The sequence below is a fragment of the Sceloporus undulatus genome, chromosome 11, assembly GCF_019175285.1.
Source record: "Sceloporus undulatus isolate JIND9_A2432 ecotype Alabama chromosome 11, SceUnd_v1.1, whole genome shotgun sequence".
In the NCBI taxonomy this organism is placed as follows: Eukaryota; Metazoa; Chordata; class Lepidosauria; order Squamata; family Phrynosomatidae; genus Sceloporus; species Sceloporus undulatus.
The window spans coordinates 903,987-931,817 of NC_056532.1; the positions used below are offsets into that span (position 1 = coordinate 903,987).

The 27,831-nt window shown below is 44.8% G+C and overlaps 1 protein-coding gene across 4 annotated transcripts in view; it reads right to left on the reverse strand.

The window, feature by feature from the left end:
* LOC121916876 (autism susceptibility gene 2 protein homolog) overlaps positions 1–27,831 on the reverse strand; it is a 386,634-nt gene that overhangs the window by 30,078 nt on the left and 328,725 nt on the right. The window contains exon 5 of one of the 4 annotated variants that reach the window (XM_042442406.1): positions 10,468–10,950. The exons of 1 other annotated variant lie outside the window; for it this stretch is intronic. In XM_042442406.1, coding sequence (XP_042298340.1) covers positions 10,660–10,950 — 291 coding nt within the window. In that variant the 3' untranslated portion in view covers positions 10,468–10,659. Of the gene's footprint in view, positions 1–10,467; positions 11,024–25,835; positions 25,957–27,831 lie in introns of those variants that run through there. 2 more of the 4 variants (XM_042442410.1, XM_042442408.1) reach the window with 2 other exon arrangements.

A 27,831-nucleotide genomic window follows, 5' to 3' on the forward strand; every position in this document is an offset into this window, starting at 1 on the left:
CCCTTCCATTAGAAAAATGAATGGTGTGTGTTGCTGCGCCACCGCACCCAAGCCCCATTATAATGGTGGCACTTAGTCTGGGCCCCCCCTTCCTAAAATCCTGGCTACGTCCCTGGATGTATTAAATTAGATCTGGGGTCCTATTAAATTACTCAGCAAGAAACGGCATGACTCCCCCTTATCTGGGACAGAAATTAATGCATGTTATTAGAGCCTTGTATTTAAGGGACATTCTTGGAAGGAACTAAAAGCTTTGCAAAATATGGGTAGGTGGGAAGGAATACGTTACGAATCGGGGGGGATGTTGCTGCCATCCCACCAGGGACGTAGCCAGGGGGGGGTTTTGGGGGCCGGCCCCCCCCCCTTCCGTTAGAAAAATGAATGGTGCATGCTGCTGTGCTGTCGCACCCAAGCCCTAATATAATGGTGGCACTTAGTCTGGAAACCCCCCCCCCTTCCTAAAATCCTGGCTACGTCCCTGATCCCACTACCTTAAGAAATCTGCTGCTGCACTTTTAATGGCACAGAAAAAGGCAAATTCTCCTGCCGTCTCCCACCCACTAGTCCCCTTTCCTAATCAGATTAGCGACAAATAAAATTAAACTATTAAGGCAATTAAGTAATTCTTAGTTAACGTATGATCAGTCACTTGCATGCAAATGTTCTCGTTGCCTTACTGTTAAAAGAGACGATCAAAAGCAATTCCAGGTTTCCTAGGAATAATCTGGTTCTTTAAAATTCACTAGTCTCAACGGCTCTTCCTTCATCCAGCCCCTCTTTGGAAAACCCCAAAGAAGGAGACCCCACCACTTTCTGAGGGAGTGTGTTCCATCCAACCATTATCTTCTTTCCCTTACCACTGCTCTATATTTCTTCTGTTAGTTTTGCATTTCACTCCTCCTCTCCTTCTCCTTTTTCAGGGACGTAGCCAAGGGGGTGGGTGGGTCCTGGGGTCCGGACCTTCCCTTTCCATTAGAAAAATGAATGGTGTGTGCTGTTGCGCCGTAGCGCCCAAGCCCCATTATAATGGTGGCACTTAGTCTGGACCCCCCCGCCCTTCCTAAAATCCTGGCTACGTCCCTGCCTTCTTACTGTCAGGAAGTTCTTCCTAATGTTGAGCTGGAATCTCTTTTCCTGTAGCTTGCATCCATTGCTCTGGGTCCTAGTCTCTGGAGCAGCAGAAAACAAGCTTGCTCCATCCTAAATATGGCATCCCTTCAAATATTTAAACAGGGTTATCATACCATCTCTTAACTTTCTCTCCTCCAGGCTAAACATCCCCAGCCCCCTAAGTCGTTCCTCATAAGGCATGGTTTCCAGACTCTTCACCAGTTTGGTGGTCCTCCTCTGGACATGTTCCAGCTTCTCAACATCCTTCTTGAATTGTGTTGTCCAGAACTGGATGCAGCATTCCAGGTGAGGCTTAACCAAGAATAGAGTGGCACTATTACTTCCCTTCATCTAGATACTATACTTCTATTGATACAGCCTAAAACCGCATTGGCCTTTTTAGCTGCTGCATCATACTGTTGACCCATTTTCAACTTATGGTCTACTAGGACTGCTAGATCTCTTTCACTGATCTTCTCCCGAGAAACTTCCTTGGTGGGTTCTCCATTTAGCACAGTCCATTCCGCTCTAGCACAGTCTGTAATGTGCTGATGTGCACATACCCATACCTCCAGCTTGTCGACCTTCTGTGGCCACAGTGATACCAACCTGCACTTGGAGCATGTCCAGATGAGGGCCACCAAAATGGTGAAGTGTCTGGAAACCATGCCTTATGAGGAGACACTTAGGGAGCTGGCTATGTTTATCCTGGAGAAGAGACGGATAACAGATGATATGATAGCCCTGCTTAAGTATTTGAAGGGGTATCACATTGAGGATGGAGCAAACTTATTTTCTGCTGCTCCAGAGAACAGGACACAGTGGAGAAATGGATGCAATGTACAAGAAAAGGGATTCCACCTCAACATTAGGAGGATCCTCCTGACAGTAAGGGCTGTTTTACAGTGCAAGACGCTCCCTCTGAATGTGGAGGAGTCTCCTTCTTTGGAGATCTTTAAACAGATGCTGGATGGCTATCCGTTGGGGAAGGCCCTTGTGGTCACATCCAACTCAAGCTTGTTTTCTGCTGCTCCAGAGAATAGGACCCAGAACAATGGATGCAAACGATAGGAAAAGTGATTCCACTTAAACATTAGGACTAGGAACTTCCTAAGAGTAAGGGCTGTTCGACAGTGGAAGACACTCCTTCGGAGAGTAGTGGAGCCTCCTTCTTGGAGGTCTTTGAACAGAGGCTGTTTTGTTTGTAGTCTTTTGTGGGTTTTTCAGGCTATGTTCTGGATGATTTTATCCCTGACGTTTTGCCAGCATCTGTGGCTGGCATCTTCAGAGGGTGGTGGCATGGAAGTGAGTGGTGTATACGTGTATACATACATACATACATACATAGACATATACCATTTGGCCCTTGGCTGGGAGGATGTGATTTACATGTTAATTCATAGGTTGGTCTGTTGATGGCAAGCAGGGATGTAGCCAAGGGGGAGTTCTTGGGGTCCAGACCCCCCTTCCATTAGAAAAATGAATGGTGTGTGCTGCTGCGCCACCGCACCCAAGCCCCATTATAATGGTGGCACTTAGTCTGGACCCCCCCCCTTCCTAAAACCCTAGCTACGTCCCTGTGGCAAGACCTCAACATCAGGAATAAACTCTTCCAGAACATGGCTGAAACACCTACAAAAAACTATGGATGCCAGCCGTGAAAGCCTTCGACTTCATATTTTTGTTGGTGTTGAATCAGGTCCCGCTGGCACTTCGTTGGGTAAGGCAGGCTTCCTTCTGAAGCTCCTAGGAATGAACCTGGACCCTGCACAAAGCTTTTTGAGGGTTCTGAGCTTTGCAAAATTAGACTGTCTGGAGAAAGTAATATCTTTGAAAGCATTTGACTTCACAATATCATTTTTGTTTTGCATTGGAGGAGGGAAAAGGAGAGAGGGAACCTGAGAGTCGCTCTTATGGGCTGGGAAGGAGTCCAGCATCCTAATCTATAAAGCATGTTATGTTAAGACTGTCCTAGCATCTTCCAAAGGTCTTCTTCTGTCTTGCTGCCAGGCATGAAAGCCGCGTGGTGCACTTTATAATGTATGGTGCTCCCTTCTGCCCAGAAAAGACAAGTCAGGGCAGAATCATCAAAACCAGAAAAAGCAAAGCCAAGTTCTATCAGGCGGCAATGCTGTTCCAAGGAGGGGATTTCAAAGGCAAGGTCAAGCAATCCAAAGTCAACACGCCAGCAGATAAGAGCACCCCCCAGAAGAACATGATTGCACAGGAAAGCATTATACACGGCAGGGTCATGCACCTCAAGGGAGTCGGGAGGAAGTAGGAATGTGCACAGCTACTAGAGGTCTACACAGGACTGAGTTGTTCTCATCACTGAGCTTTGCTCAAACTGAAATCCACATGCTGCTACTGCCAGGATGAATTAAGGTGACCGCTAGCTCCAAAGAAAACTACTCATGACAAGACCTTCCTTGTAGTTGAGCATTCCTTCTGTTGAGTGATCGTCTTTATTCTTCTTCACTCTTATGGTCTTGGAGGGAGTCCATCATCCTCTAATTCAGGAGGTATGGCCTCATCAACCCCAGATACTTTAGGTCTAATACAGTGATTCCTAAACTTTGGTTAGAATCAGAGAATCACAAAATCCTAGAGTTTGTACTGTATACTGTGTATACAGAAGGCAGGGACATAGCCAAGGGGGGGGGGTCCTTGGGGTCCGGACCCCCCTTCCGTTAGATAAAATGAATGGTGTGTGCTGCTGCGCCGCTGCACCCAAGCCCCATTATAATGGTGGCACTTAGTCTGGACCCCCCCCTTTCCCAAAATCCTAGCTATGTCCCTGCAGAAGGATAGCAGCATCTTAACAAACTCCATTTCTTATCTCCATGCCAATGCCGTCCTTGCTGGTGCAGCCCTAATTTTAGCCTAATGTTGCCGGTGTGGTGAACTCTGAAGTCTTTAGCCTGCCCTTGAGCCTCCCATCTATCAGATCTTCCATTCTGCTCACTGCACGGTTCTTACTAAGCGCATTCAATTCCCTGGGCCCCGGCCGTGGCGGCTTTGCTCCGGCTCGGTATCAATACGTTCAGTGCTGGATTCATTTCTGTAGGGAGCCCAGTAAATCTGAACTTTCCAAAATCATTTGGCCCTATTACTGGTAAGCACTGCTCTTAAAAAGGTTGTAACTCCAACTAATAGGCTCTGTAATCAGAGCTGAATTGAACAAAAGACTGGGCTACGGTAGACGATCAGTCATTTTTATTACCAATCGCATGCCCAGTATAGAAAGGGAAAGACTTTCTCCTTCTTTGCCAGCTCTTCATTCATGCATCTCCTCTCCATTCCAGCACAGTACATTTTGCAGACAATGCAAGCAAACACCTCTTGGTATGCGCTGCGGCTTGGTTCATGGATCCCCTGTGGATACCAAATTCCATGGATACATATAAAATATATATATAATGGCAAAATCAAGATGTTTGATGCTTGAATCTCTGGATAGAAAAATCTGTGGCTATGTATGCCCCTACAGACAGGCCAAAATAAAGCTGCTTTGGGTCACTTTGGAGGTATGCTGTTTAAATGACACAAGCGTCTTAAGAGGCCAGAAGCTGCGCCAAAGTTGCACTCCAGTCCCTCCTTAGAGGTCTTTAAGCAGAGGCTGGATGGCCATCTGTCAATGGGGATGCTTTGATTGGGAGTTCCTGCATGGCAGAATGGGGTTGGACTGGATGGCCCTTTTTGGGGTCTCTTCCAACTCTTAAGATTCTATTATTCTACTCCCTGCATGCCTTCACTTCTCCCCTTCACCCGCCACTTGCTTTTGCACACCCCTGCTTGCTTTTATATACCCCTGCTACTTACATATCAGGGTATGCATGCTCCAGGTTGGCAAGCACTGTGCTACAGCGTTTCCTAGCTTTTATGTTCTTCCTCATTAATATATTTTGCCCTCTATACCTCCTTCTGATCTTATACGGTCACATGTGCCCCTATTTGCTTCTGTGTAATGTTGGGGGGGGAGGGGGAATATAGATGCCACAGATTGCATTTGGCATCTCTGGCTCCATCCTGCATGCAAAGCCTATGCACCATCATGTTTGCAAACCATACTTCTTGATGGGAGTAGAGGCAGTAAGGAGCATTTCAAAATTTAATGCATAGCCATACTTGGAGCATCTATGTTTTTAACAGACCGATGTGCCCAAGCACTTAATTTCATCTTGCCATTGACATTTCCATAAGGAAAAAAGAAATCTGTTGTATCATTGAGTTGTATATCAAAAAGGGAAAAGACACCGCTGATCAAAATTGATAGTGTTTACTTAAAGCTTATTGCGGCTTCGCTGACTTCACCACTGAAGGCACTAATAAATCCAACCCAAAGATCCGTCGCAAGTCTCATCTCTTCTTGATGTATGTTATTTTGTCTATGATCTGTATCAAAACATGGAACACTAGATTCTTGTTAGTAATTTTCTAGCATTCTCTTCTATCTCTACTTTTTTTCTCCCCAAATGCAAATAATAAAACTTGCATGCTTAAAACGTACATTTTGCGCTGCTGCCATCAAGCTAGTAGTTGAGGGCCTGATACAGACAGGCCAAAATAAAGCTGCTTTGGGTCTCTTTGGAGGTATGCTCTTTAAATGACGCATGGGTCCTAAGAGTCCGGAGGTTGCGCCAAAGCCATACTCCATTCCTAAGCACTGGAGGACAGCTTTGGTGCAGCTTCTGGATTTGTTGGATGCATGCATCATTTAAACAGCATACCTCCAAAGAGACCCCAAGCAGCTTTATTTTGGCAGTGGCCTATGGTTCCTCACCACAACTGTCCCGCAAAGGTTATGGTAAAACCAGGCCATGGGATTGCAAGTGCATGCTGATTCTGTGGGCCCCTGCAGCGTTTTAGACTCTGTTCCAAGGACACTGGCGTCCACAGCAATGAATGGTTGGGTATGGACATAGTTTGGCACATCACATTTCTGGACCCCCCACCCTCCCAATTGTGACGGCAGTCTATATTTGGTCAGAACAATTCAAGGATAAGAGGGTTTGGCTTTGGTGTATGATGTAATCATCATATATAGCAATAGCAAGTACGTTTCTATACTGCTTATCGGTGCACTTAAAGACTCCGTAAGCGCTTTACAATGTGTAAGCCCCCCAACAAGCAATTTTAGCGACTTACAGAAGGATGCAAAGCTGAGTGGGCCCTGGATCCCTGCCTAGGATCGAACTCACCTCTTAACCTTCTCTTCTCCAGACTAAACATCCCCAGCTCCCTGAGGCGTTCCTCATAGGGCTTTATGGTTTCCAGACCCTTCACCATTTCGGTGGCCCTCCTTTGGACATGCTCCAGTTTCTCACCATCCATTTTGAATTGTGGTGCCCAGAACTGGACACCAGTTCATGGTGGGATCTAGTCGCCATGCATGTGCCCAACCCACTGACAGTTGTAAATCAATAAATAGTGGTGGGCTTTCCTTGCATCCAACTTGTGTTGTGTTTTCTTGTTGCAGAGCCAAATTTTCCACTGGACACGCAAAGAAAGAAAAAGCAATCTTTGCCTATTCAACTGTAAATGCTGCGTTGCCGGACTCTTTCAAGACAGGCGGCGTGGAGAAATTACATGGCCAAATTTCCCTTTTCCAGTTAATGACGAATTAAGACTCCCATTTACCCTATTAGAAGGTTCATTAGAGGCCTCTCTTTTCCGTGGCGGCTATTTGACAGGAGTGTCAATTTATATGCGCCTGAATTCAGAAGTGCATGACAGTACATCATTCATAACTGTCACATCTATTTATCTCTCTCATTGTCACAGTGCTAACGAAATTCAAGCCCGTTTGCCGACCAGGAGGAAAAACCACAAGATTTTTTTAAAGGGGCTGCCATGAAAGTAAAGTTTACTCTCTTGCGCACTAAAGCGCTTTCAACCTAAATGTTAGGGAACCTAGGAGGGAAGAGACTGCCTTTGAAGATTCAACGTATATTTTCAAAGATGGGAAAGAATCCTGGTTTCAAGATCAAACCTGCCTCTGTCACCAGCCTCCTGGGTCCAAGCGCATCTTGCCTTTGAAAGCCACACATTTGCATGGATTGTGGGGCCTTTTGCATGCTCAAAACCAAGCATGCGTTTTGGAAATGGCTGAAAGTGTGTACAATTCCAAACACGTCTTAATCAATTAGAAAAACGTGTTCAAAAATGTATACGTTGGGGAAGAACATCTTGTCTTGCTGTGGCACAAATGACATCTATTGTTCCCACTTACGGAGAATTTGGTGCCTGATCTGAATGGATGGATCATTGCAAAAATAGGTCCTGGTTCCCACTATGTTTGTGCCTGGTTCCCATTTGGGTTGGGGCGGATTCGAATCCGTCCGTGGTGCCCACTGGCATGAATCGATTTATTTGATTTATGAGCCACCCCGATTGACCTCAAGGGGCGGGATATAAATAAACTATTATTATTATTATTATTATTATTATTATTATTATTATTATTATTTGAGAATAAATTGATTCATCCCAAAAAACATGCCATTTTACCAGTGTCTTTTTGACAAGGGTTTAATGGATAAAAACCATGCCCCCCCCCCTTTCCGAATCACGTCACTGATTCGGATTAAGTGGGAACCATGGTGGTTTAAACCGGGTCATTTCAAATCACGATCCAGTTTAAACCATAGTGGGAACAAAGCCATAGTTCTCCCAAGGACAGTTGCCATTATCCCATGAGTTTGTATCCCAACACACTACTTACACTCCAGCCTTTCAATGAGCTAAAATCATTTTCATTGACCCTCCAATACATCCAAACTGTGGTCCTATATACACTGGCAAAGATACTCTGGGAAAACTCTTGGCCACAGAACTGACTTGACCTTCCATACTGATGCCAGATGGCTGTTTGCATGTGCATGTTGTTCTGCTGTCCGTTGCCGCCGCCACCACATTGCATCGCATGCCTTGAGGTCAGAATAAAGTGCCCAGTGTTGGTCTAATGGATGAGCACCTCCCTCGGAGTGAATGACGCATGGCAGTGATAGCCATACCAGGTGGCAGAGTGGGATGCATTTGAAACAGCCGCCTGTATATGAATGGAAGGCTCTGAACTCAGAAATTGGGCCCTATGTCATTCAGACTCCATGGCGAGAGGAGGAGGAGGTCGGTTTATATGGCCCAGGGCAAACAGGGCCTAATACGGTGTATGTTTTTATGGTTCCCACCTGACGTCTCTCCTCTGTTTCCTTGGGCAACACAATCTAGTATGCAAAAAGATTTTGTGGCACCGGTGAGACCAACTGAAAGAAAGAAATTGGTAGCATGAACTTTCCTAGACTTCAGCCACTCCTTCCGATGCATGTTTTAGGGTCAAGAATCCAGGGGCAGACCCATCTAGAACACTTCAGTCTCTCCGGACATCCCATCTCAGACCTCAGGGCAGCAGTCCTGGAACAAAAGAACTACAGAGGAAGACTGGAAACAGAAACAGCAGAGGTGGCATTTATTAGTAGACTAGGCGCGTTACTGACGGGCCTAAGAGGCGCTGTCCTTGCGCCGCGATTACGCGCAAGGGGCGGCACTTCCGGATGCGCCTTGCCCCTCGCACGTAACTGATACGTCAAGATAGTGGCACCCTATACAGATGGGCACCGCCATCTTGACGTAGCAGACGCTCTGAGTCCGCACGTCCAAACCCGGAAGAGACGTCGCGAGTGCGCGCTTTGGCACTCGCGGCGTCTCTTCCGGGTTCCTGGAAGGAGCGCGATTTGCGCGCTCCTTTTTTGCTCTGTGAGGGAGTCGCGCGGTTTGGCTGCTGCGGCTCCCTCACGGAGCAAAAAGCAGCGGCCCAAGACCGCCCTTTTTGGGCAGTCTGTTAACGGGCCCCGATCAGCAATGGGTTGAATAGAGATCATGGTTTCCTGGCACACTGCATGTCAACACTATCCAAGCCCAATCCTCATGAAGGTGCCCTTGCTCCATTCATCATATCCCTCTCTCTTTCCAGCACTACATTCCAATATTCATTCACATGGTTATCGCCTGCTGTAGGCAATTACTATCTTGCTGCTTTTGTCATCCGAGGACCAACGATCATTGATCATAAGTGAAACAGTACTTGCTTATTCATCTCTATACCCACAAGGTTTTGAATTTCTCACAAACAAATGATTTATCTATATATAAGTCTCCGAATTCTCTATTGCAAAACATGCATCTGCAGAAGTAGGCCGAAGTCTACAAAACCTCACGCTACCAACTTCTTTCTTCCCATTAGTTCCAAAGGTGCTACGTTTGCGTACTGCTTTTCTAGACTAACACAGCTCCACATTCTAGTGTATTTGTTTTCCACCACGGCTGCATTTGCATTATAATAACAGTCACAAAAACAACAGCAGGAAACAGCCAGAGATTTCATTGCTTTCTAAAGCACACTCCCTTTCTAAAGCGCACTCCCTTCTGCGCAAAGAGCAACGTTAAAACCCGAAACTATTACTCCAGCGGTCGGTTATACACCTCGGTTTATTGTTTGCTCACCATACAGACAGATGTTGGGATCAAACAGAGAAAGCACAGGGAGAAGAAGGGAAAAAACCCTGTCCAATTGGATCAAATTATTGGCGAAAACAATAAAAGGGGAAACACTATTAGCTTCTGCCGACTTTGAAAACTTCACAAACTCAAATAGATTGCTTGACCCCCTGGTAAGTTCCACTGGAACAAATTGTTTGCCTCAAGCTGGGCGAAATACACATTCAAATTCAGACTTTGGAAGGAAATTATTAAGTAGAGCTATATTAGCTTTCGCTGAAGCAGGCTTGTTTTCTGTATTGCCACTATATAGACCCATTATGCTACCTTTCCATGCTGAGAAGTGATTGTTCGGCTAACACAGTCCTGGTTGAAATCTAAAGCACAACAGTTTCAACCTAAGAGGATGTTTTTCTTGGGCCTCCTCCACCTCCTGCAATGGATGTCTGCCTGCTATGGATGCAGAAACTCAAGCTCTTTGAGGTTCCCTTATTTCCACCTGAAGGTTTTTCCCAACTTGTGTCCATCTCAGATTTAAAGGTTAATTTTTTTCCACCCCAAAAAAATCATTTCGTTTTATATGCATGTTGCAATTATGCTCTCTCTCTGGCTTTGCTTCGCGAACGAAGATTCAGGAAGGACTCATGATCCTGCGCTTTGTACAAGCGCGTTGGTGACTAAAAAGGTCAATCCGGGACAAACAGGTCCGGTTGCAGAAAGCACAGTGGAAAGTCTCCTTGGGTGATGTTTCCGGGTTGCGGTTCTTTCTGCGTTGTCGTTTCTCTTCGAGACCCGTTTGCCGTGAGCTTTTGAAAAAGGCTGCAGCATCGTGGATAGTGCGTCTCCATGCCTCCCGATGCGAGGCCAGGGAGGACCATTGTTGGTGGTCAATTTGGCCAAGCCTGAGATGATGTTTCAGTGAGTCCTTGTATCTCTTCTTTGGGGTGCCTCTCTTACGCTCTTGACCCATGGCGGGTTCACCATAGAGTACTATTTTGGGGAGGCGATGGTCCTTCATCCTAGAAACGTGTCCTGCCCAGCACAGCTGCGTCCTCAATAGCATGGCCTCAATGCTGATGATCCCTGCATTGCACTTCTTGAGTAAAGCATGTATGTATACATGTGTGCAAACAAAAACATTTCTTCATGGTCGGTGCACCAATGCCTTCTGTAATCTGGACATATATAAACATCAGGCCACAAACCGCATTGGGTCCAGGCGGTATGAACTGGATAGATCCCATTTGGGATTTGGGGGGCTTTGTGGGAGGTGTTGTTCCCTTTGCAAAAGGAAGACACATTTCTCATCCATCCCCGGAGTGCGCACTGCTCCTTTGCTAATCCCTTCAAACGGAAAGCGTCTATTAATATAAATGCAAACTTTGCTCCGGCGTTGAAAAACATATTAAAAAGTATCCTGAAAAATACGAAGCACAAACCAATAAACTCTTTTTTAAAATGCTCTTTAGGCTAGCAATGCTTTGGCGCGCTCATATCCTTTGGAAGAAATGAACTTTTTTATGGTTCATGGAGGAATACCTACATGAATAATATCTGAGATTATAATGCATCAGGCAAAGGGGAGAAGATTAAGTTTATGTAAACTATTTAATCAGACGTGAAATTTTATCTAGCGGATAAAGCGGAGGGGGTGGATCCGCTTTGGCCTTATTTAAGTTTGGGGAAATATGCTGATATGTCACCATCTAGTAGTAGCAAGGAATACAGGAACCTGCTGTATTTTGATTCTGTCTAACTGAGTACTCTTCTCACTTCAGCATCTCTATGGAGTCTTACACAGGGGTCATTTCCAGCCCTGCAAAAGGATTAAACGGTTCAGATCTAAGACCCTCTGCATACAAAGCATGTACTCCACCACTGAGATATGGCCTTGATATATCGGTACATCTCCCTTAAGAACACATGAAAGTGCCTTATCCTAAGGGAAGGAGAGATGTGAAAACAGAAAGAAGGCATATCAACAACCCAAGATCTGCAGACGACACCATATTACTAGCAGTAAACATCACAGACCTGGAATGACTACGGAGAAAGATCAGAGAAGAAAGTGCAAAGGCATCCTTATTGCTGAACATAAATAACATAAAAATAATAATGACCACAGAAGATATTCATAAATTCAGCCTACTAGACAATTAGGCAATAGGAATAGTAAAAGAGTTCCTCTACCTTGGATCAAACATTGATCAGAATGGGGGCTGCAGCCAAGAAATCAGAAGGAGACTAAGAATGGGGAGGTTAGCTATGAAAGGACTAGAAAAGGTCCTAAAGAGCAAAGGTATACAAGCACAAAAGTCATGATCGTACAAGCAATTGTTTTCCCCATTTCCACGTATGGATGCAACAGCTGGATAATTACAAAGAACAGATAAAAAGAAAATACACCCATTCCTACGTTTTTGCAGCTTTGATATTTATGGATTCGATTATTCACGGATTTGATTAAAACGTTCTCTCTAGGAATCTCTAGGTCCTCCAGTGCAACTCTATGGTCAACTTTAACTAACAGTCGCACTGAAAGACCTAGAGATTCTAGAGAGAATACTCTACTAGGCCTTTGTAGCTCCTCCAGCGCAGTTCTATGGTCAGTGTCTGTCGGACGGTGACCACAGAGTTGCCCTGGAGGACCTAGAGATCCCTAGAGAGAATACTCTACTAGGCCTTTGTAGCTCCTCTAGAGCAGTTCTATGGTCAGTGTCTGTTGGACGTTGGCCACAGAGTTGCACTGGAGGACCTAGAGATCCCTAGAGAGAATACTCTACTAGGCCTTTGTAGCTCCTCTACTGCAGTTCTATGGTCAGTGTCTGTCGGACGTTGACCACAGAATTGCACGGGAGACCGAGAGATTCAGGTCAAAACATAGTGTTTTGTTATTGGTGTGTTTTCCATATTCACGGGGGTCTTGTGCCCCTAACCCTAGTGAATATGGAGATCAGGCCTGAGACCTCCCTGGAAGCCAAGATGATTTCAGTCATCATACTTTGGCCATGTCATGAGAAGACGCAACTCATCCGAAAAGAAGGTGGAGATAACAAATACAATCCACAGGCTAACAAAAAACAGCCCACATTCCAACACAGTAGCAAGTGAATTAAACAACCTGGATGCATGATTAAAAGAGACAAATTCATCTTGGAGCTTACAGAAGCCAAGAGAATAATGGGGATTTAAGTAGATGAAAAAGCATGAGGGTTGGAAATAGACATATTTGTCTCTTTTTGTTATAGCTCACTGACATGATCAATACAACCATTTGCAGCTGCATGAAAGGGCAGCATGAAGTTTAATGTACAAACTATTAGATGATCTGGAAGAGCTGGACCAAATTTGGTCCATAGAACTTAGGAGAGCTTTCTTCAGCATCCCCTCTTGGTTCTTTGAGGATCACTATATATATGTGTGTTTTTTATATATATATAGTTTTTTCCGCCACTTGCGATGACGTTTCTATATTGAAATACGTGACCGACTGAAAGGACTCTAATTCTCCTGCAAGGAACAAGAAAAGGGGTTAAAGTCTTCTAGCGGACTTTCAAAACGTCACAGATACGAAACCCAAACATCCATGCAAAGGCACAAAAAGAAATCGCACCGGAATAAGCGTCTCCACTTAATCAAATCTTAGCAACAACTGAATTCATAATCTTAGCAACAACTGAATTCATTTTAAAAAATCAAATTAGTGAAAGAATGATGTGCGGTGCAACATTTTAATGTGTTTTTCTTAATGCAGGACCCCAAAATATATTAAAAACAGCTACAATACTGGGGAAAAGAGTTATTTTTAATGCAGTCGGTAATCCAAATCAGGCCACCCATCTGCCGCAGAGTGATTTGTATGGACTGTAACTCATTTTTCTGACAAGTTCTTGGCTTGGCACAGAGTCTGTTTGCAGAAAGGAGGGGGGTACCTGGCAAGAAGATGGGTGAGGAAAGGATTGGGCATAATACGTAATTGGAAATGAAAGGAAGGCTTGGTGTCAATGGAGCACACATGGTTTCCTCTCGGTGGACCTGCCAGAGCTTTGATACAGTAATGAGTTACACAAGGATGCCAATGACTGGCTGTCATTTCAATTGCATCACTCTCATTTGATGAGATCAATGGGTAGAAGAATCTAATTAACATTGGGCATGTATGTACGCAAAGGTCTTAGATGCCAGTTGCCAAAGAAACTAAGGCAAGTAAGGGTAGGTGACCCGAATTCCTACAGATTGCAACTCTAACTGGCCTCAGACAGCAGGGTCAATAATAATGATGAATAATGATATTATTATTATTATTATTATTATTATTATTATTATTATTATTATTATTATTATTATTTGTATTTTCCCGCCTCTCCCAGGTGGACCGAAGCGGGATCACAACCTGATTTAAGAAACAATACAGAATAACACACAACAATTTAATAAAATACATAAAGTCGAAGGCTTTCATGGCCGGTGTCCATAGTTTTTGTGGGTTTTCCAGGCTATGGGGCCATGTTCCAGAAAGGTTTCTTCGGCCTGTTTCAGACAGCCAAAATAAAGCTGCTTCAGGTCTCTTTGAAGGTATGCTGTTTAAATGATGCCTGGGTCCTAAGAGTCCGGAGGTCGCTCCAAAGCCACACTCCATTCCTAAGCACTGGAGGGCAGCTTAGGTGCAGCTTCCGGATTCTTAGGACGCATGCATCATTTAAGCACCATACCTCGAAAGAGACCCCAAGCAGCTTTATTTTGGCAGTCTGGAACAAGCCTTCCTGACGTTTCGCCAGCATCTGTGGCTGGCATCATCGAAGGCTGGCATGGAAAAGAGTTGGAGATATACTGTGTGAGCCTGGGAATGCAGGAGTGATTTGCATGTGTCTTGTTCTGTGCTGATGGCAGGCCTCAGGCTGGGAGGCTAATGCAAACGAGGATTAATGTCTGCTAATTGGAGATCATTATCTGCTGGGAAAGCCCCTGACTCTGAATGCTTTCCCATTTGCATTTGCCGAGTCCTTATTTTGCTATTCCTCAGGACTAGTAGCCAAATTTTGTTCACTTTCAGGGTTTCTTCTTTCCAGTTGAAATCGTCCAGGTGTTTGTGGATTTCAATGGCTTCCCTGTGCATCCTGACATCGTAGTGGTTGCCATGGTCCAGAACTACCAACCAAATGGCGCGGCAACGATGCGCCCAGAACAAGGAGCCGCAAAACACGGCTTCTTTCTCTGCCGCTGCCGAGGTGCCATAAGCTCCCTGGAGTGGTGCTGTGACACCTTTCGTGCGCCGTGCCATTTGGATGAAGTGCACAAGGCACGTCATGGCGCCTGCGGTGCACAGTAGGGCTCGGGAGCATGTATATATGACTAACATACCATCTCCCTCTTCACTCGCTCTGCAGCTCAGAAACATGGACTGAGTAGATGAGAAATGCTACCAAACCTTGGAGAGCGTGGTGCCAGGAGCAAGTGGGGGCCCTGGAACACTTGCTCTAATTTTGTCATTAACAACGCACTCTTGGCCACGTCTTACGAAGACAGTATGTTCATAGGCTGCTCAAATTTGCATCCCACCTTGATCCCTTTTGCCTTTGTCCGAAACGCTGCCTCTTTCCCTACCTTCCCGCAACCTCTGCGCTTGTTAGTGTTTACCGTTAACCACAGCAGCAGCGGCAGCGTTGTCAAATAATTGTGCAACGACACCATGTCTCTGGCAATGTTAGGCCACCATCAACCAGCACGGAGTAAGTAGGGCTGACAACATATTACAGTCCTGCCATAACCAATCACTGTCTCGCCCGAGCAAAAATGGCAGCTAAATTATGGGAGTGTATGTAAGAGCGTATGGATTAAATTGCCAGAGCAGCTTGCTAAACAAAATGAGGGAATGAAAGGAAAGAGGGTGGTTTTTTTTTTGGGGGGGGGGGGGGGGTTATGGAAAAGAATAGCTCTGCCTTTTTATTGTGTGAAGGAATGGAAAACCATGCGTTTCTTTTTAATGTTTTGGATACTTCTCAGCGGTTTGGTCCAGAATTTGGAACTACTGACTTCGGAGGGAGTCAGGGATGGATTTCTAATAGAGAATAAGATCATTCTATTGGGACAAGCGTTTGTCTTATGTTGTTTTGGGTGTCAATAAGTTGCTGATGCTGTTGTTTCCTCACATCATTTCCAACTTATGGGGACCCTAAGGCCAAGCTCATGATCATGCGGTTTTCTTGGCATGAGTTGCTCAGAGGGACATTATCAGACAAGGGGAACTGGAAGTATAACCCAACAGCAATCCGAACACAATAATGGGGTTTAATGTTATCACGTGATAGACTACCACACGCAGTTTCGGGCCATGGGAAGTCAGTCCGAAGGGCATTCATGGGGTTTCACGTTATTGCGTGAGAGGCAATCACATGCAATTTCAGGCAATGGCAAGCTATTTTTGGGCAATGAGTAGCCAGTTCAAACGCAATTTGAATTCATGTAAATTCGCTGAACGAGCGAATTCACCTGAATGCGTTCTGGCCCCACTTTCTTTTCATTTGAAATTAAGAGAAATTCCCCCCATGTGATAAACTCTAAGGTTTGCTCTTGCTCTCCGAGGCTGAGAAAGTATGACTTGCCCAAGGTCATCCAGTGGGTTTCATGGCAGAACTGGGAATCGAACCCTGGTCTGCGGAGTTGTAATCCAACTCTCAAACTACAACGCCAGCTATTCTTTTAATATGCCCCGATTTAGGTTTTAAAAACTGTTTGTCTTATTACTTTTTTATTGGTAGCCAGCTTAGCCGTGTTGTATACAGGGATGGGCTGCAAATGCAAGAAATAAACTAATAGTACTGTGGCCTGAGATGTGAAATAATAGCTCTGTAGTTAGAATCGGAACATTTGAACAAGAATAGGTAATGGCTTGTTCCATGTGACTTCAAGGTTTGGCTACAGCTGTTGCTGCACTATGCATTGAACATCCAAATTCACTTCGGAGTGATGAAATGGCCAAGTAGAATCGTAGAGTCGGAAGAGACCACAAGGGCCATCCAGTCCAACCCCATTCTATTGATGCAGCATTGTTGGTAATGAGATGCAAACAGACCCAAATACTGTAGATAAAACTGCATGCCTTGAATGTGTTCCGAAAGCATTTGCATCGTCGACTCCATCTTTATTCGAATGCTTGCGCATGCGAGCAATGGAACTTGCAGAGATGCACATCAATGCAGTTCCATGGTGTGAATAACAAACCCGAAAGGTGTAAGTGAGATGATTCTTCTTGTAGAAAGAAGAACCAGGGCTTCATCCACTGGCATGGAAAGAAGCATTTCTAGAAACATCGTTGTAATGTGCCTTAAAGTGCATCTCTCTAATGCATAGTTTGGTACCACTTCATTGCCATGGCTCCATCTTATGGAATAGTGGGATTTATGGTTGCTGAGATATCATGAATTCTCTGCCAGGGAGCTCTGCACTGAACTCCTCTAATTTCACTTTCCAAGGCAGTTTGAAAAGAGTGACTGGGGATCAATTTGGTTTAATTTTGTGGTGTAGACAAGACACTTAAGCAATTGGTCTTCTTGCCCTTGATGACAAAGCGTTCTGAAACACTGAGCAAATTGTGCACAAAACTACTCGTTTGTGCGCATGCGTATGTGGAAACTATTGCACAAAACCCAGGTCCAAAACACATTGCGGAAATGAACCGTTTGACACCGCTTGAACTGCCCGGCTCTCAGTGCTAGGGAACTGTGGGAATTGTAGTTTTGGCGAGACATTAGCCTTCTCTGTCGGAGAGCTCTGGGCCACAATAAATACAATTCCCAGGATTCTGTTAGCACTTAAAGCAGTCCCAAATTGGATTATTTGTGCAATGTGTTTTGGACCAGGGCCCCTTTTTGACATACTCTCTCCCCCCATAAAGTCCTTAAATGTGCAAAACCTTGGAATCACCTGGAAGCTTCTGAAAGAAAAGACAAGAACAATTGCATGGACAGTATATGCTAAGAGTTACAGACCTACTGCAGCTGCCCGTTAATTCCTTAGGATAGAGGCAGGCAGTTAAAACAGTGCACTGCATCAAACTGATACAGCTGTGAAGTGTGGATATGCTTTAAGATTAGAGGCCCGAACAGAGAGGCAAAATAAGGCTGCTCGGGCACTTGGAGGTTTGCTGTTTAAATGATGTAGGTCCTAAGAGTCCAGAAGCCGTTTCCAGCCCTGGTTAGTATCTGGATGGGAGACCACCCACAAATACTGGATGCTGTGGTTTATTTAGGGGAGGAACTGACAAATACCCCTGAGTACTCCTTGCCTAAGAAAACTCTAAATCATGGTGTCACCATAAGTGGCTTGCATACACATACACACACTCCCTCTCCCTTCTTTCTCTTTCTAATATATGCATACACACCTTATTTTGCAATCTTACTAAAGGCCCAACCCTGCAACGTCACCAAGATCTATCCCTTTGGTCTCATGTTGGGCTCTGAAACCTCAGAGGATAGGGAGCTGCTGCTCTGGTAACCTTAGGTCAGGCCAAAAACTTTGGCCTGTTCCAGACTGCCAAAATAAAGCTGCTTGGGGTCTCTTTGGAGGTATGCTGTTTAAATGATGCATGCAATCCTAAGAGTCGGAGGTGCGCCAAAGCCACACTCCATTCCTAAGCACCGAGTGCAGCTTGGTGGCAGCTTCTGGATTCTTCGGATGCAGCATCATTAAACAGCATTACCTCCAAAGAGACCCCAAGCGCTTTATTTTGGCAGTCTGTAACGGCCAGAATTTTATCTCAGGGTCCTTTCATATGAAAATGTACACCTGGTTTTCCACCTACCCACTTTTCTTTATTTAAGCAGCCTGATACATCGTCCACGGGATTTGTGTGCTTGTGTGTTTGCTTAACAATTGGGAGACAACATCCTAGCTACCTTCTGCGCACCTCTGCTTTGCAGACACCTTTATCTGAATCGCTTGTACTATTCTCTCTTATCTATTCTAGTCCACATTTGAACCAAAACAAATTTAGAAGTCTTACAATGTATTTTCAAATCCATGCCTACAAATTAAGCGAAAGCCACGGCTACCTATCAGCTGTTTGTCTCCAGAACCTTCTACCGATAAAGGGAGCAGCTCGCTGCATACGGTTCTGTTTTGTTACCAAACAGTTGATCCGGGTGCACTTTAGGGGGCTCTTCCTTTAATTTATGTAATGGCTTAAAACATTTTGTTAGGGCTGAGTGAGACCATCTGTGAGCAAGGAGGAAAAGATGCCTAAGGGGAGCATAACCAGGAATGGTAATGCTGGATGTGTGGAAGGGAAATTGTCTGCTTAAGCATTTGCACCCACCTTTGAGACCTTGCAAAGGGTAGGGTAAAAGACAAAGTGATTCCCATATATTATTGCCCAAGTCCAATAGGAAAGAGAGAAAGGCAGAGGAGGATATCACGCGACTGAAATTGGAAGTATGATCCAGTGTCATCCTGAACGCAATCATGCGTATTCACGTTATTGCACGAAAGGTTACCACGCACGATCGCTGGCAGTCCAAATGCACTCTGAATGCAATCATGCGTCGATCCACAGTTAAGTAAATTCGGTGAACTAGCGAAGTCACAAACCCTGTTCCTAGGCAACTTCGCATTCAGTGCGCTGTTGGTTGATGTGATGCACATGTCTCCTTTGGTCTGTTTCCCCACCCCATCTGGAAGGGGGGGTTTCCCATGAAGCCACACTGCAATTCCACTTCAATTTTGCTTCCGCTTATCCTTTAGCATTGCTAAGGAAGGGCTGCTGCCTGATAATTAAGAGGCATGGACCTGGAGCTATTGGATAGCCATTATATTCACGTTTTAACATGACAAGAGTGAATATATGCTCATTTTAAAGTGAATGGAGCATGTTCTTTTAACCATTCTTCCTGCCCCGTCCAATCTCTTTTGTAAATTGTGGGGTTCCTTGTTCCTCTCTCTCTCTCACTCGCCTAAATATGCTATGCTCCAGTCATCTGGAGTCGCACTGAGCATGCGCAAGGGGGCCAATTCAAAATTAAGAGCCCACCGATGTGATGGCTTACTTTGCACAGAATCTGGGTTGTGTTCGTGGAGGCCATCACTCTGAATTTAAGGTGTGATAAGGAATCAGGTAATTGCTTGAATTTTTGAACTGACCTCGCTATCTTCTCTTTCAAAGCATCCCCAACAGCTGGCCATCTAGCCTCTGTTTAAAGATCTCCAAAGAAGGAGACTCCATCACTCTCCAAAGGAGTGCCTTCCACAACCGAACAGCTATTACTGTCAACAAGTTGCTCCTAATGTTGAAGTGGAATCTCTTTTCCTCTAGCTTGCATCCATTGTTCCATGTCCTATTCTCTGGAGCAGCAGAAAACAAGCTCGCTCCATCCTCAATGTGGTACCCCTTCAAATACTTAGGGCTATCATATCACCTCTTAACCGTCTCTTCTCCAGGCTAAACATGCCCAGCTCCCTAAGTCGTTCCTCATAGGGCTTCATGGTTTCCAGGCCCTTCACCATTTTAGTCGCCCTCCTTTGGACACGCTCCAATTCAACCCAAGTAGACTCCAGTCTACTTACTCAAGTCTACGAATGCTCATGCTGCCAATTCTTTCTTTCAGTGAGTCTCAAAGTACATACTGATTCTGCAGACTAACACGGCTATATCTTTGAATTAAAAGGCAATGAGGCAATTTCAAGGAGGATGGTCTGAGCAATGGATCCCAATGAAGATAACTATTTGTTGCAACCACTGTTTGCAGAGCCACTATCTGCGCATAAATGCTTGCTGTGAATATCACGTGTTGGGAAGCAACAGTGAGACACAGAGAGATGGTTGTTGACTTCATGTTGTCCTTTGGGATTCTCCGGAGACATATGTTTGCCGACAGATTGTTAACCGGGGCTGGCTAAAGGAAGAATACTACTCTCCTGTTGCAAGGGATCTGCTGGCTGCTGATCTGATTCCAGGCAGACTTCAATGCGCCAATGATGAGTGACAATGCTCAATATAGCTTGAGTTAAGTCTCCCTGATGGACAGAATCTTCCTAGGCTCTGAGATCTTTGCGGGAGCCCATTCTCTCAGGAGTTTATCACACGAAGGAGATTGGGAGTTTATTCCGTGAATATCCCAGGAAAAGTGCGCAATTATGCGTAATGACTTCACATGAAGTCACACAAAACCCACCACTGAAGTGGCCGCAAAGAAGCATAAATGCACATCTTTTTAACTTTGGGGACTTCCGCGACAATGCATTTACGATATCGCTTCCTTGGCGCAACTGCTTGTGATCATCGTTTGCGCAATCACTCGCCATTTCCGCTTCATTTGAGGGATGCTTTAAGTGCGCTTTAATCTCTAATGCCAATATTAGTGCTGCTAACATTTAGCGTGGCTAACATTTCTGAGATTAGGATTCACCCTTCGCTTCAGGCTAGTCCAAGACATTTTGAGTTTTATTGCATTAAGAACAAATCCAGCAGGCAAAGGGAGAGAAGCACATTTATCTTTCTGTCTCCGCATGACTTCGAAGCACTTTCAATCTCTTTTAGTCAAATTTGGGAGAGGGTTGTAAAAGCGTTGTAAAAGTATCCTTTTGGCCGAGCTGGAAAAACCCGTTTGGCAAAAGTGATGTGTTTACCACTCTCTCCCAAGCTTTTACAACTGGAAGAGAAGAAAAGTGCATCCATGTCATGCGGTGATAGAATGATAAAACACACTTCTCTCATAGTTGTTTGTGGGGTTTTATGTGGCCATGTTCCTGACGTTTCAACAGTATCTGTGGCTGGCAACATCAGAGAACGCTTCTCTCAGTTTGTCCGCCGGGTTTGTTTTTAATGTGATAAGGCTTATTATTGCTTGTTATGGAGCAACAAAGAGCACCATTCCTTATCTGCTCATCCTTTTTAAGGTATGTAGCATCCAAGAACCAACCAAGTTATAGTGGTTAACTGAGACAGAGTATCCCACGAATTCTTCTCTATGGGAATAAAAGAATATACACTTGTTCCTCCATATTCGCTAGGGGTAGGGGCACAAGAATATGGAAAAACCACAAATAACAAAAGCACCATGTTTTTTATCTAAGAGGACACCTCTCTAGGAATCTCTAGGTCATCTAATGCAACTCTGTGGTCAACGTCTGACGGACACTGACCATAGAATTGCATCGGAGGAGCTACAAAGCCTTAGTAGAGTATTCTCTCTAGGAATCTCTAGGTCCTCCAGGGCAACTATATGGTCAACGTCCGACAGACACTGACCATAGAACTGTGCCGGAGAAGCTACAAAGGCCTAGTAGAGTATTCTCTCTAGGGATCTCTAGGTCCTCCGGTGCAACTCTGTGGCCAACGTCCGACAGACACTAACCATAGAACTGCGCTGGAGGAGCTACAAAGGCCTAGTAGAGTATTCTCTCTAGGGATCTCTAGGTCTTTCAGTGCAACTTTTAGTTAAAGTTGACCACAGAGTTGCACTGGAGGACCATGATATTCCTACAGAGAACATATTCATCAAATCCTTGAATAATCAAAGCTGCAAATATCAAAGCCACAAATATGGAGGGACGAGTGTCTATCAGAATCATCATTTTCACAACCAAACTACTTAACAACCGGATCCCCTTTTATGGCACCCCAAGTGGCTTCCAAGATGGGCACCCTCCACTGCCTTGTTATGGGGCCAGTCCAAAGCTTTTCAGTAGAAACAATATATGAAATCTCTACATGGATGTGTGATATAATTTCCCCCCCTGTTACCATGGAGGAATCTCTCTTCTGACTCAAGAAGGGACTGACCAGGAATTTGGATCAGATAGTCCAGTGATGGTGAACCTTTTAGAGGCCGAGTGCCCAAATTGCAACCCCAAACCCCCTTATTTATTGCAAAGTGCCGTGTCTCTCTGGCTTTCCAGTAACAAACTCTGGCAAACTCTGTGCTGGGGTGATGGCACATGTGCCCACTGAGAGGGCTCTGAGTGCCACCTCTGGCACGTGTGCCATAGGTTCGCCATCACTGAGATAGTCCATGTGTGACTGTTTTGTGCAGGTGAACTGGGATGTCCAGGGGAATCTGCAGGCATGAAATATTGCTATGTTGGCTTCTGGTTTCTTTAGGCCAAAGGGACCAACGTTGCTTCCGAAACATAAACCTGTCACCAGGGATGGCAACCCCGCTCTTTAAAAATGATGGATAGTTTCCTCTGCCCCAAATTAACATTACAAAGCCCTGACCTTTTGTACATTAAGTATCCTCTGAGGACGTAGTGGAATATTTTATGAGTTGTTTCATTTTGCTGTCTTTCGTTTTTGATTACCTCGGGGATTTATTAAGACATACATCTCATCCACCGCCACCCTTTGCGTCGGATATGCTTTTTCTTGGAGGTGCGTCGTAGCTTGTGGATGAAATGAGAATGCAAATTAGTGTTGAAATTGCATTTAAAGTTCAAAGATAAAAGAGTTTTATTTAAAGGAAACGCTTTGAAACAAAGTAGCACAGCCTTTTATCTGGGAGCATTTTCTTTAAGGAGAACGAAAGGGGGGAGCAATTAAATGTAACAAAAAGCAAGTGCATAATATTTTCAACAACAACAACAACAAGAGTTCAAGCTGCATTTTCTCCAAAAGGAAGAGAACCTGGCAAGATACGTGTGTATTCTATGCCAACAACAGGATCCTATACTTTTATATAGGGCCACATGCTCACTCCACTGAACTGAAAAAAGCTTCGACCCCATTTAGTCATCGTTCTCTTTGGGATGACAAACAAGCCAAAGTATTGCAACAGTCCAGCCATTACCCACTCCATCCTTGCTTTGCTCATGAATAAAAAATGAGGCGAATGAAAAGCCGAGTCTCTTCTATTTGTTCAGAATCATAGAATCATAGAGTTGGAAAAGACCTCAAGGGCCATCCAGTCGAACCCTCTGCCATGCAGGAACTCCCAAACACAGCACTCCCGACAGATGACAATGCGTCCTCTGCTTAAAGATCTCCAAAGAGGTGTCTTCCACTTGTAGAAGCAATGGCTAGGGCCAGACTTTGCTACTCTTCAGCTGTTGAGGATTATGTGAATGAAAGATGGGTTATACAGTGCACCCTTCTTTTATGCGGGGGATCCATTCCGGACACACACACCCCACGTAAAAGAAAAAGTGCGTATGCTCAAGCCTCATAACAATGGGGCTCATGTTCACGGCAGTGCAGGGCGGCGACGGCGGCACATGTGCACCGTGGGTGCACTCACCATTGTTTGTTCGGGCGTGCGCTGCCGCTTATTCCGGCGCTGCTTTCAGCATATGCTGAAAGCAGCGTATAATGCGCCCACGTATGATGCGGGCGCACTATACAACTTAATGACTAAATGTCCATCTGATGTAAGAGGTGGCTTATTTGTTGGAGGCCCATCAAGCACTAAGTTGGCCCAGACCGACGTAAGAGGATGTCCCCACATCCAAAAGAAATGGTTTTAATGGATTGTAAAGATTTTAATGTTATTATTGAGTGAGTTTTTGTTATATATACCTTTTTTGGATAGTTTTAAGAGGATAGAGGGGATTTAAATACATGCTATTTTGTTTACAATGATTATTATATTGTATTATGTGTATCCATGTAAGCCGCCTCGATCCGCTGGGAGAGGCAGAGTTCAAATATATTATCATCATCATCATGATCATCATCATCATCATCATCATGATCATCATCATGATCATCATCATCATCATCATCATCATCATCAATATTATTATAGTTAGGTCTAGAGAAAATTGTATAATAAGTGAGCTGAAGAAATAGCCATGCTCTTCTTTTATCTTTGGGATGGCACCAAATTAGGAGGAGTAGCTAATACCCCAAAAGACAGGATCAAAATTCAAAATGGCCTCAATAGTCTAGAAAGCTGGGCCAAAGCTAACAAAATGGAATTCAACACAGAGAAATGTAAGGTACTGCACTTAGGGCAGAAAAATGAAATGCACAGATATAGGATTATGGGGGACACCTGGCTGAAAGAAACTATGTGTGAAAGGGATCTAGGAGTCCAAGTGGACCACAAGTTGAACATGAGTCAACATGCGATGTGGCAGCTAAAAAGGCCAATGCAATTTTAGACTGCATCAATAAAAGTATAGTATCTAGATCAAGGGAAGTAATAGTGCCACTGTACTCTGCTTTGGTCAGGCCCCACCTGGAATATCGTGTCCAGTTCTGGGCCCCACAATTCAAAAGGGACATTGAGAAACTTGAGCCATGGGTCCAAAGGAGGGCGACTAAAGTGGTGAAGCCCTTATGAGGAACGCCTTAGGGAGCTGGGGATGTTTAGCCTGGAGAAGAGAAGGTTAAGAGGTGATATGATAGCCCTGTTTAAATACTTAAAGGGGTGCCATATTGAGGATGGAGCAAGCTTGTTTTCTGCTGCTCCAGAGAATAGGACCCAATGGAGCAATGGATGTAAACTCCAAGAAAAGAGATTCCGCCTCAAGATTAGGAGGACAGTAAGGGCTGTTTGACAGTGGAAGATGCTCCCTCGGAGTCTCCTTCCTTGGAGGTCTTTAAACAGAGGCTGGATGGCCATCTGTCAATGGGGATGCTTTGATTGAGGGTTCCTGCATGGCCAAATGAGATTAGACTGGATGGTCCTTGGAGTCTCTTCCAACTCTATTATTCTATGCTTCTATGACAGTGGAAGACACTCCCTTGGAGGGTGGTTGAGTCTCCTTCTTTGGAAGTCTTTAATCAGAGGTTGGATGGCCATCTGTCGGGGATGCTTTGGTTGAGAGTTCCTGCATGGCAGAATGGGGTTGGACTGGGTGGCCCTTGCGGTCTCTTCCAACTCTACGATTCTGTGATTCTATGATCTCCGTAAGCCACCTCGATCCGCCGGGAGAGATGGGGTACAAATATATTGTTGTTGTTGTTGTTGTTGTCAGGTCTAGAGAAAATGGTATAATAACTGAAGACGTAGCCATGCTCATCTTTTATCTCTGGGATGTTTAGAGGCACACTGTTGGACTCGGTCAGGTGCATTTCCGATGCATTACCCAGCAGTCACTAGGCCTCTCTTGGCAGCAAGGGAAGGTATACCATTACTCCCTTCTCTGCAGAAGCAACACTTCTTGACAAGAGGCGGGGGGGGGGGGGACACAAAACAAAAGCCCAAGTCGCCCACCCCCAAATTTCTCACAGCTCGCCGCGTCTGTCGGAGGCGCATAATGAAATACAGCCCTGTCATTCTCAGCCCCTGGGTAACATTTTCACTCCTGCATCCCATTTCCAGTTTAGATCGAGGTTTTTTTTTTGCAAGACGACAGCATGCGGCTCCCGGAAGTCCCAGGCGACCCGATCGGCTCCGATTTAGTCTTTGAACGCTGTAAATTAAATTCCCTCATCAGTCCTCTAATCACTCTTACCAGATGGGGCTTGTGCTCCATTTTGGATCCACGGGAAATTTAATGGTTATTGTTTCTGTTTAAATAGGAGATTATTGCATTTTAATAAGTTCTCTTTGGGACTCGCAGCAACAATGGTGCGCTATGAATTACTGTAGATAGCTGTTACAGCATGCTGGGGAAAAATCAAGTTACTAAGTGTGACAAGTTGCTTTTTCTTCCCTTCCAGCAATCGCTCGGAGTGTATTTACCACCAAATTAAGTATGTGCCGTGGGGATAATATTTTTTATCCTGCCGAGGGGGGAAGGCACTTGTCTGTGGATTTTCATTAAAATGACACATCTGTTCAGCAATTTCATAAAGTAATTCTGCTGAAAGTTTTATCAGCTAATTTTAATTATTCACTCCAGTGGGTTGGATACAGGATTCATCATGTTGAATTAATACATTTGACGGGAATTTCACAAAAGGGGGGGGGGGGGGGGGGGGGGGGAGGAAAAAAAAGGGGGGGGGGGGGGAGCCGGGTGGAAAGGGAACGGAAAAAGCAATCAACAAATTGAATTGTCATGCAATATGGATTAAATTGAGATTCTTTAATTAGGATAAGCCTGAGATGCGGTATTTGAAAAGTATTAGGAAAGCTTAGCAATACAGTGGTAAAGATTAAGGAAATGCAATTAAATATCACACTTTGGACACATTCGGCGCATCATGTGCGCAGAGAAGACAAGAGGCCTGTTCTAAGGAGGTCTATTTGCATTCTGCCTTCCTTAGGTTCTCAGGCTAGAATGCATTGCAGCGTTTGTAAGAAGCCGGGGGGAAAGAAGGTGAGAAGAGCGAAGATGCCTAACATGAACATTAGATATGACACGAACGCATCTTTGTGGCCAACTCTGTGTCTACGTTCCCCAGTCATATAAATAGCTAATGATTTAAAAGTACAGTGGTGCCTCGGATTACGAAATTAATTCGTTCCGCCATTCCTTTCGTAACCCGAAAATTTCGTAACCCGAAACACTTTTCCGTTAGCACTGGAAAGCCTATAGCTGCACTTTGCAGCATTTGAATTTCGCGCCGAAATGAATTTCGTAACCCGAAAAATATTTCGTAACCCGAAACAGTTTTTGCCAATCCAACTTTTTCGTATCCCGGAAATTTCATAACCCGATCATTTCGTATCCCGAGGCACCACTGTATTAATATGCAATCAATGAACAGCAGGGACATAGCCAAGGGGGGTTCTTGGGGTCCAGAATGTAGCCGAGGGGTGGTTTTGGGGTCCAAGACGTAGCCGAGGGGAGTTCTTGGGGTCCAGGACGTAGCCAAGGAGGGGGTCTTGGGGTCCGGGACGTAGCCAAGGGGGGTTCTTGGGGTCCGGACCCCCCTCCCATTAGAAAAATGAATGGTGGGTGCGGCTGCGCCGCCGCACCCAAGCCCCATTATAATGGTGGCACTTATTATGGACCTCCCCCCCTTCCTAAAAGCCTGACTACGTCCCTGTGAACAGGTTTGAATGCTCCCTTTAAAAAAGGTTAAAAGGTGTCTTCATCCAAATCCATGCGTATCTGGCTATAAATATGAGATCGCGGTGTTCTTATATTTGTTCAACAAACAACATCAATAAAATATGCTGCTGCGCCGCTGCACCCAAGCCCCAATATAATGGTGGCACTTAGTCTGGACCCCCACCCCTTTCCAAAATCCTGGCTAGATCCCTGCTGAGAGTAGATATTCTCCTCCACCGCTGGAAAATAGAGTGTTGGTTACTTCCCATGAAAGCTATTTTATTTTTCAGCATTAAACTAAAGATGTCGTACTCACCCAAATTTTTCTCATAGATGGATAAAGTGTGC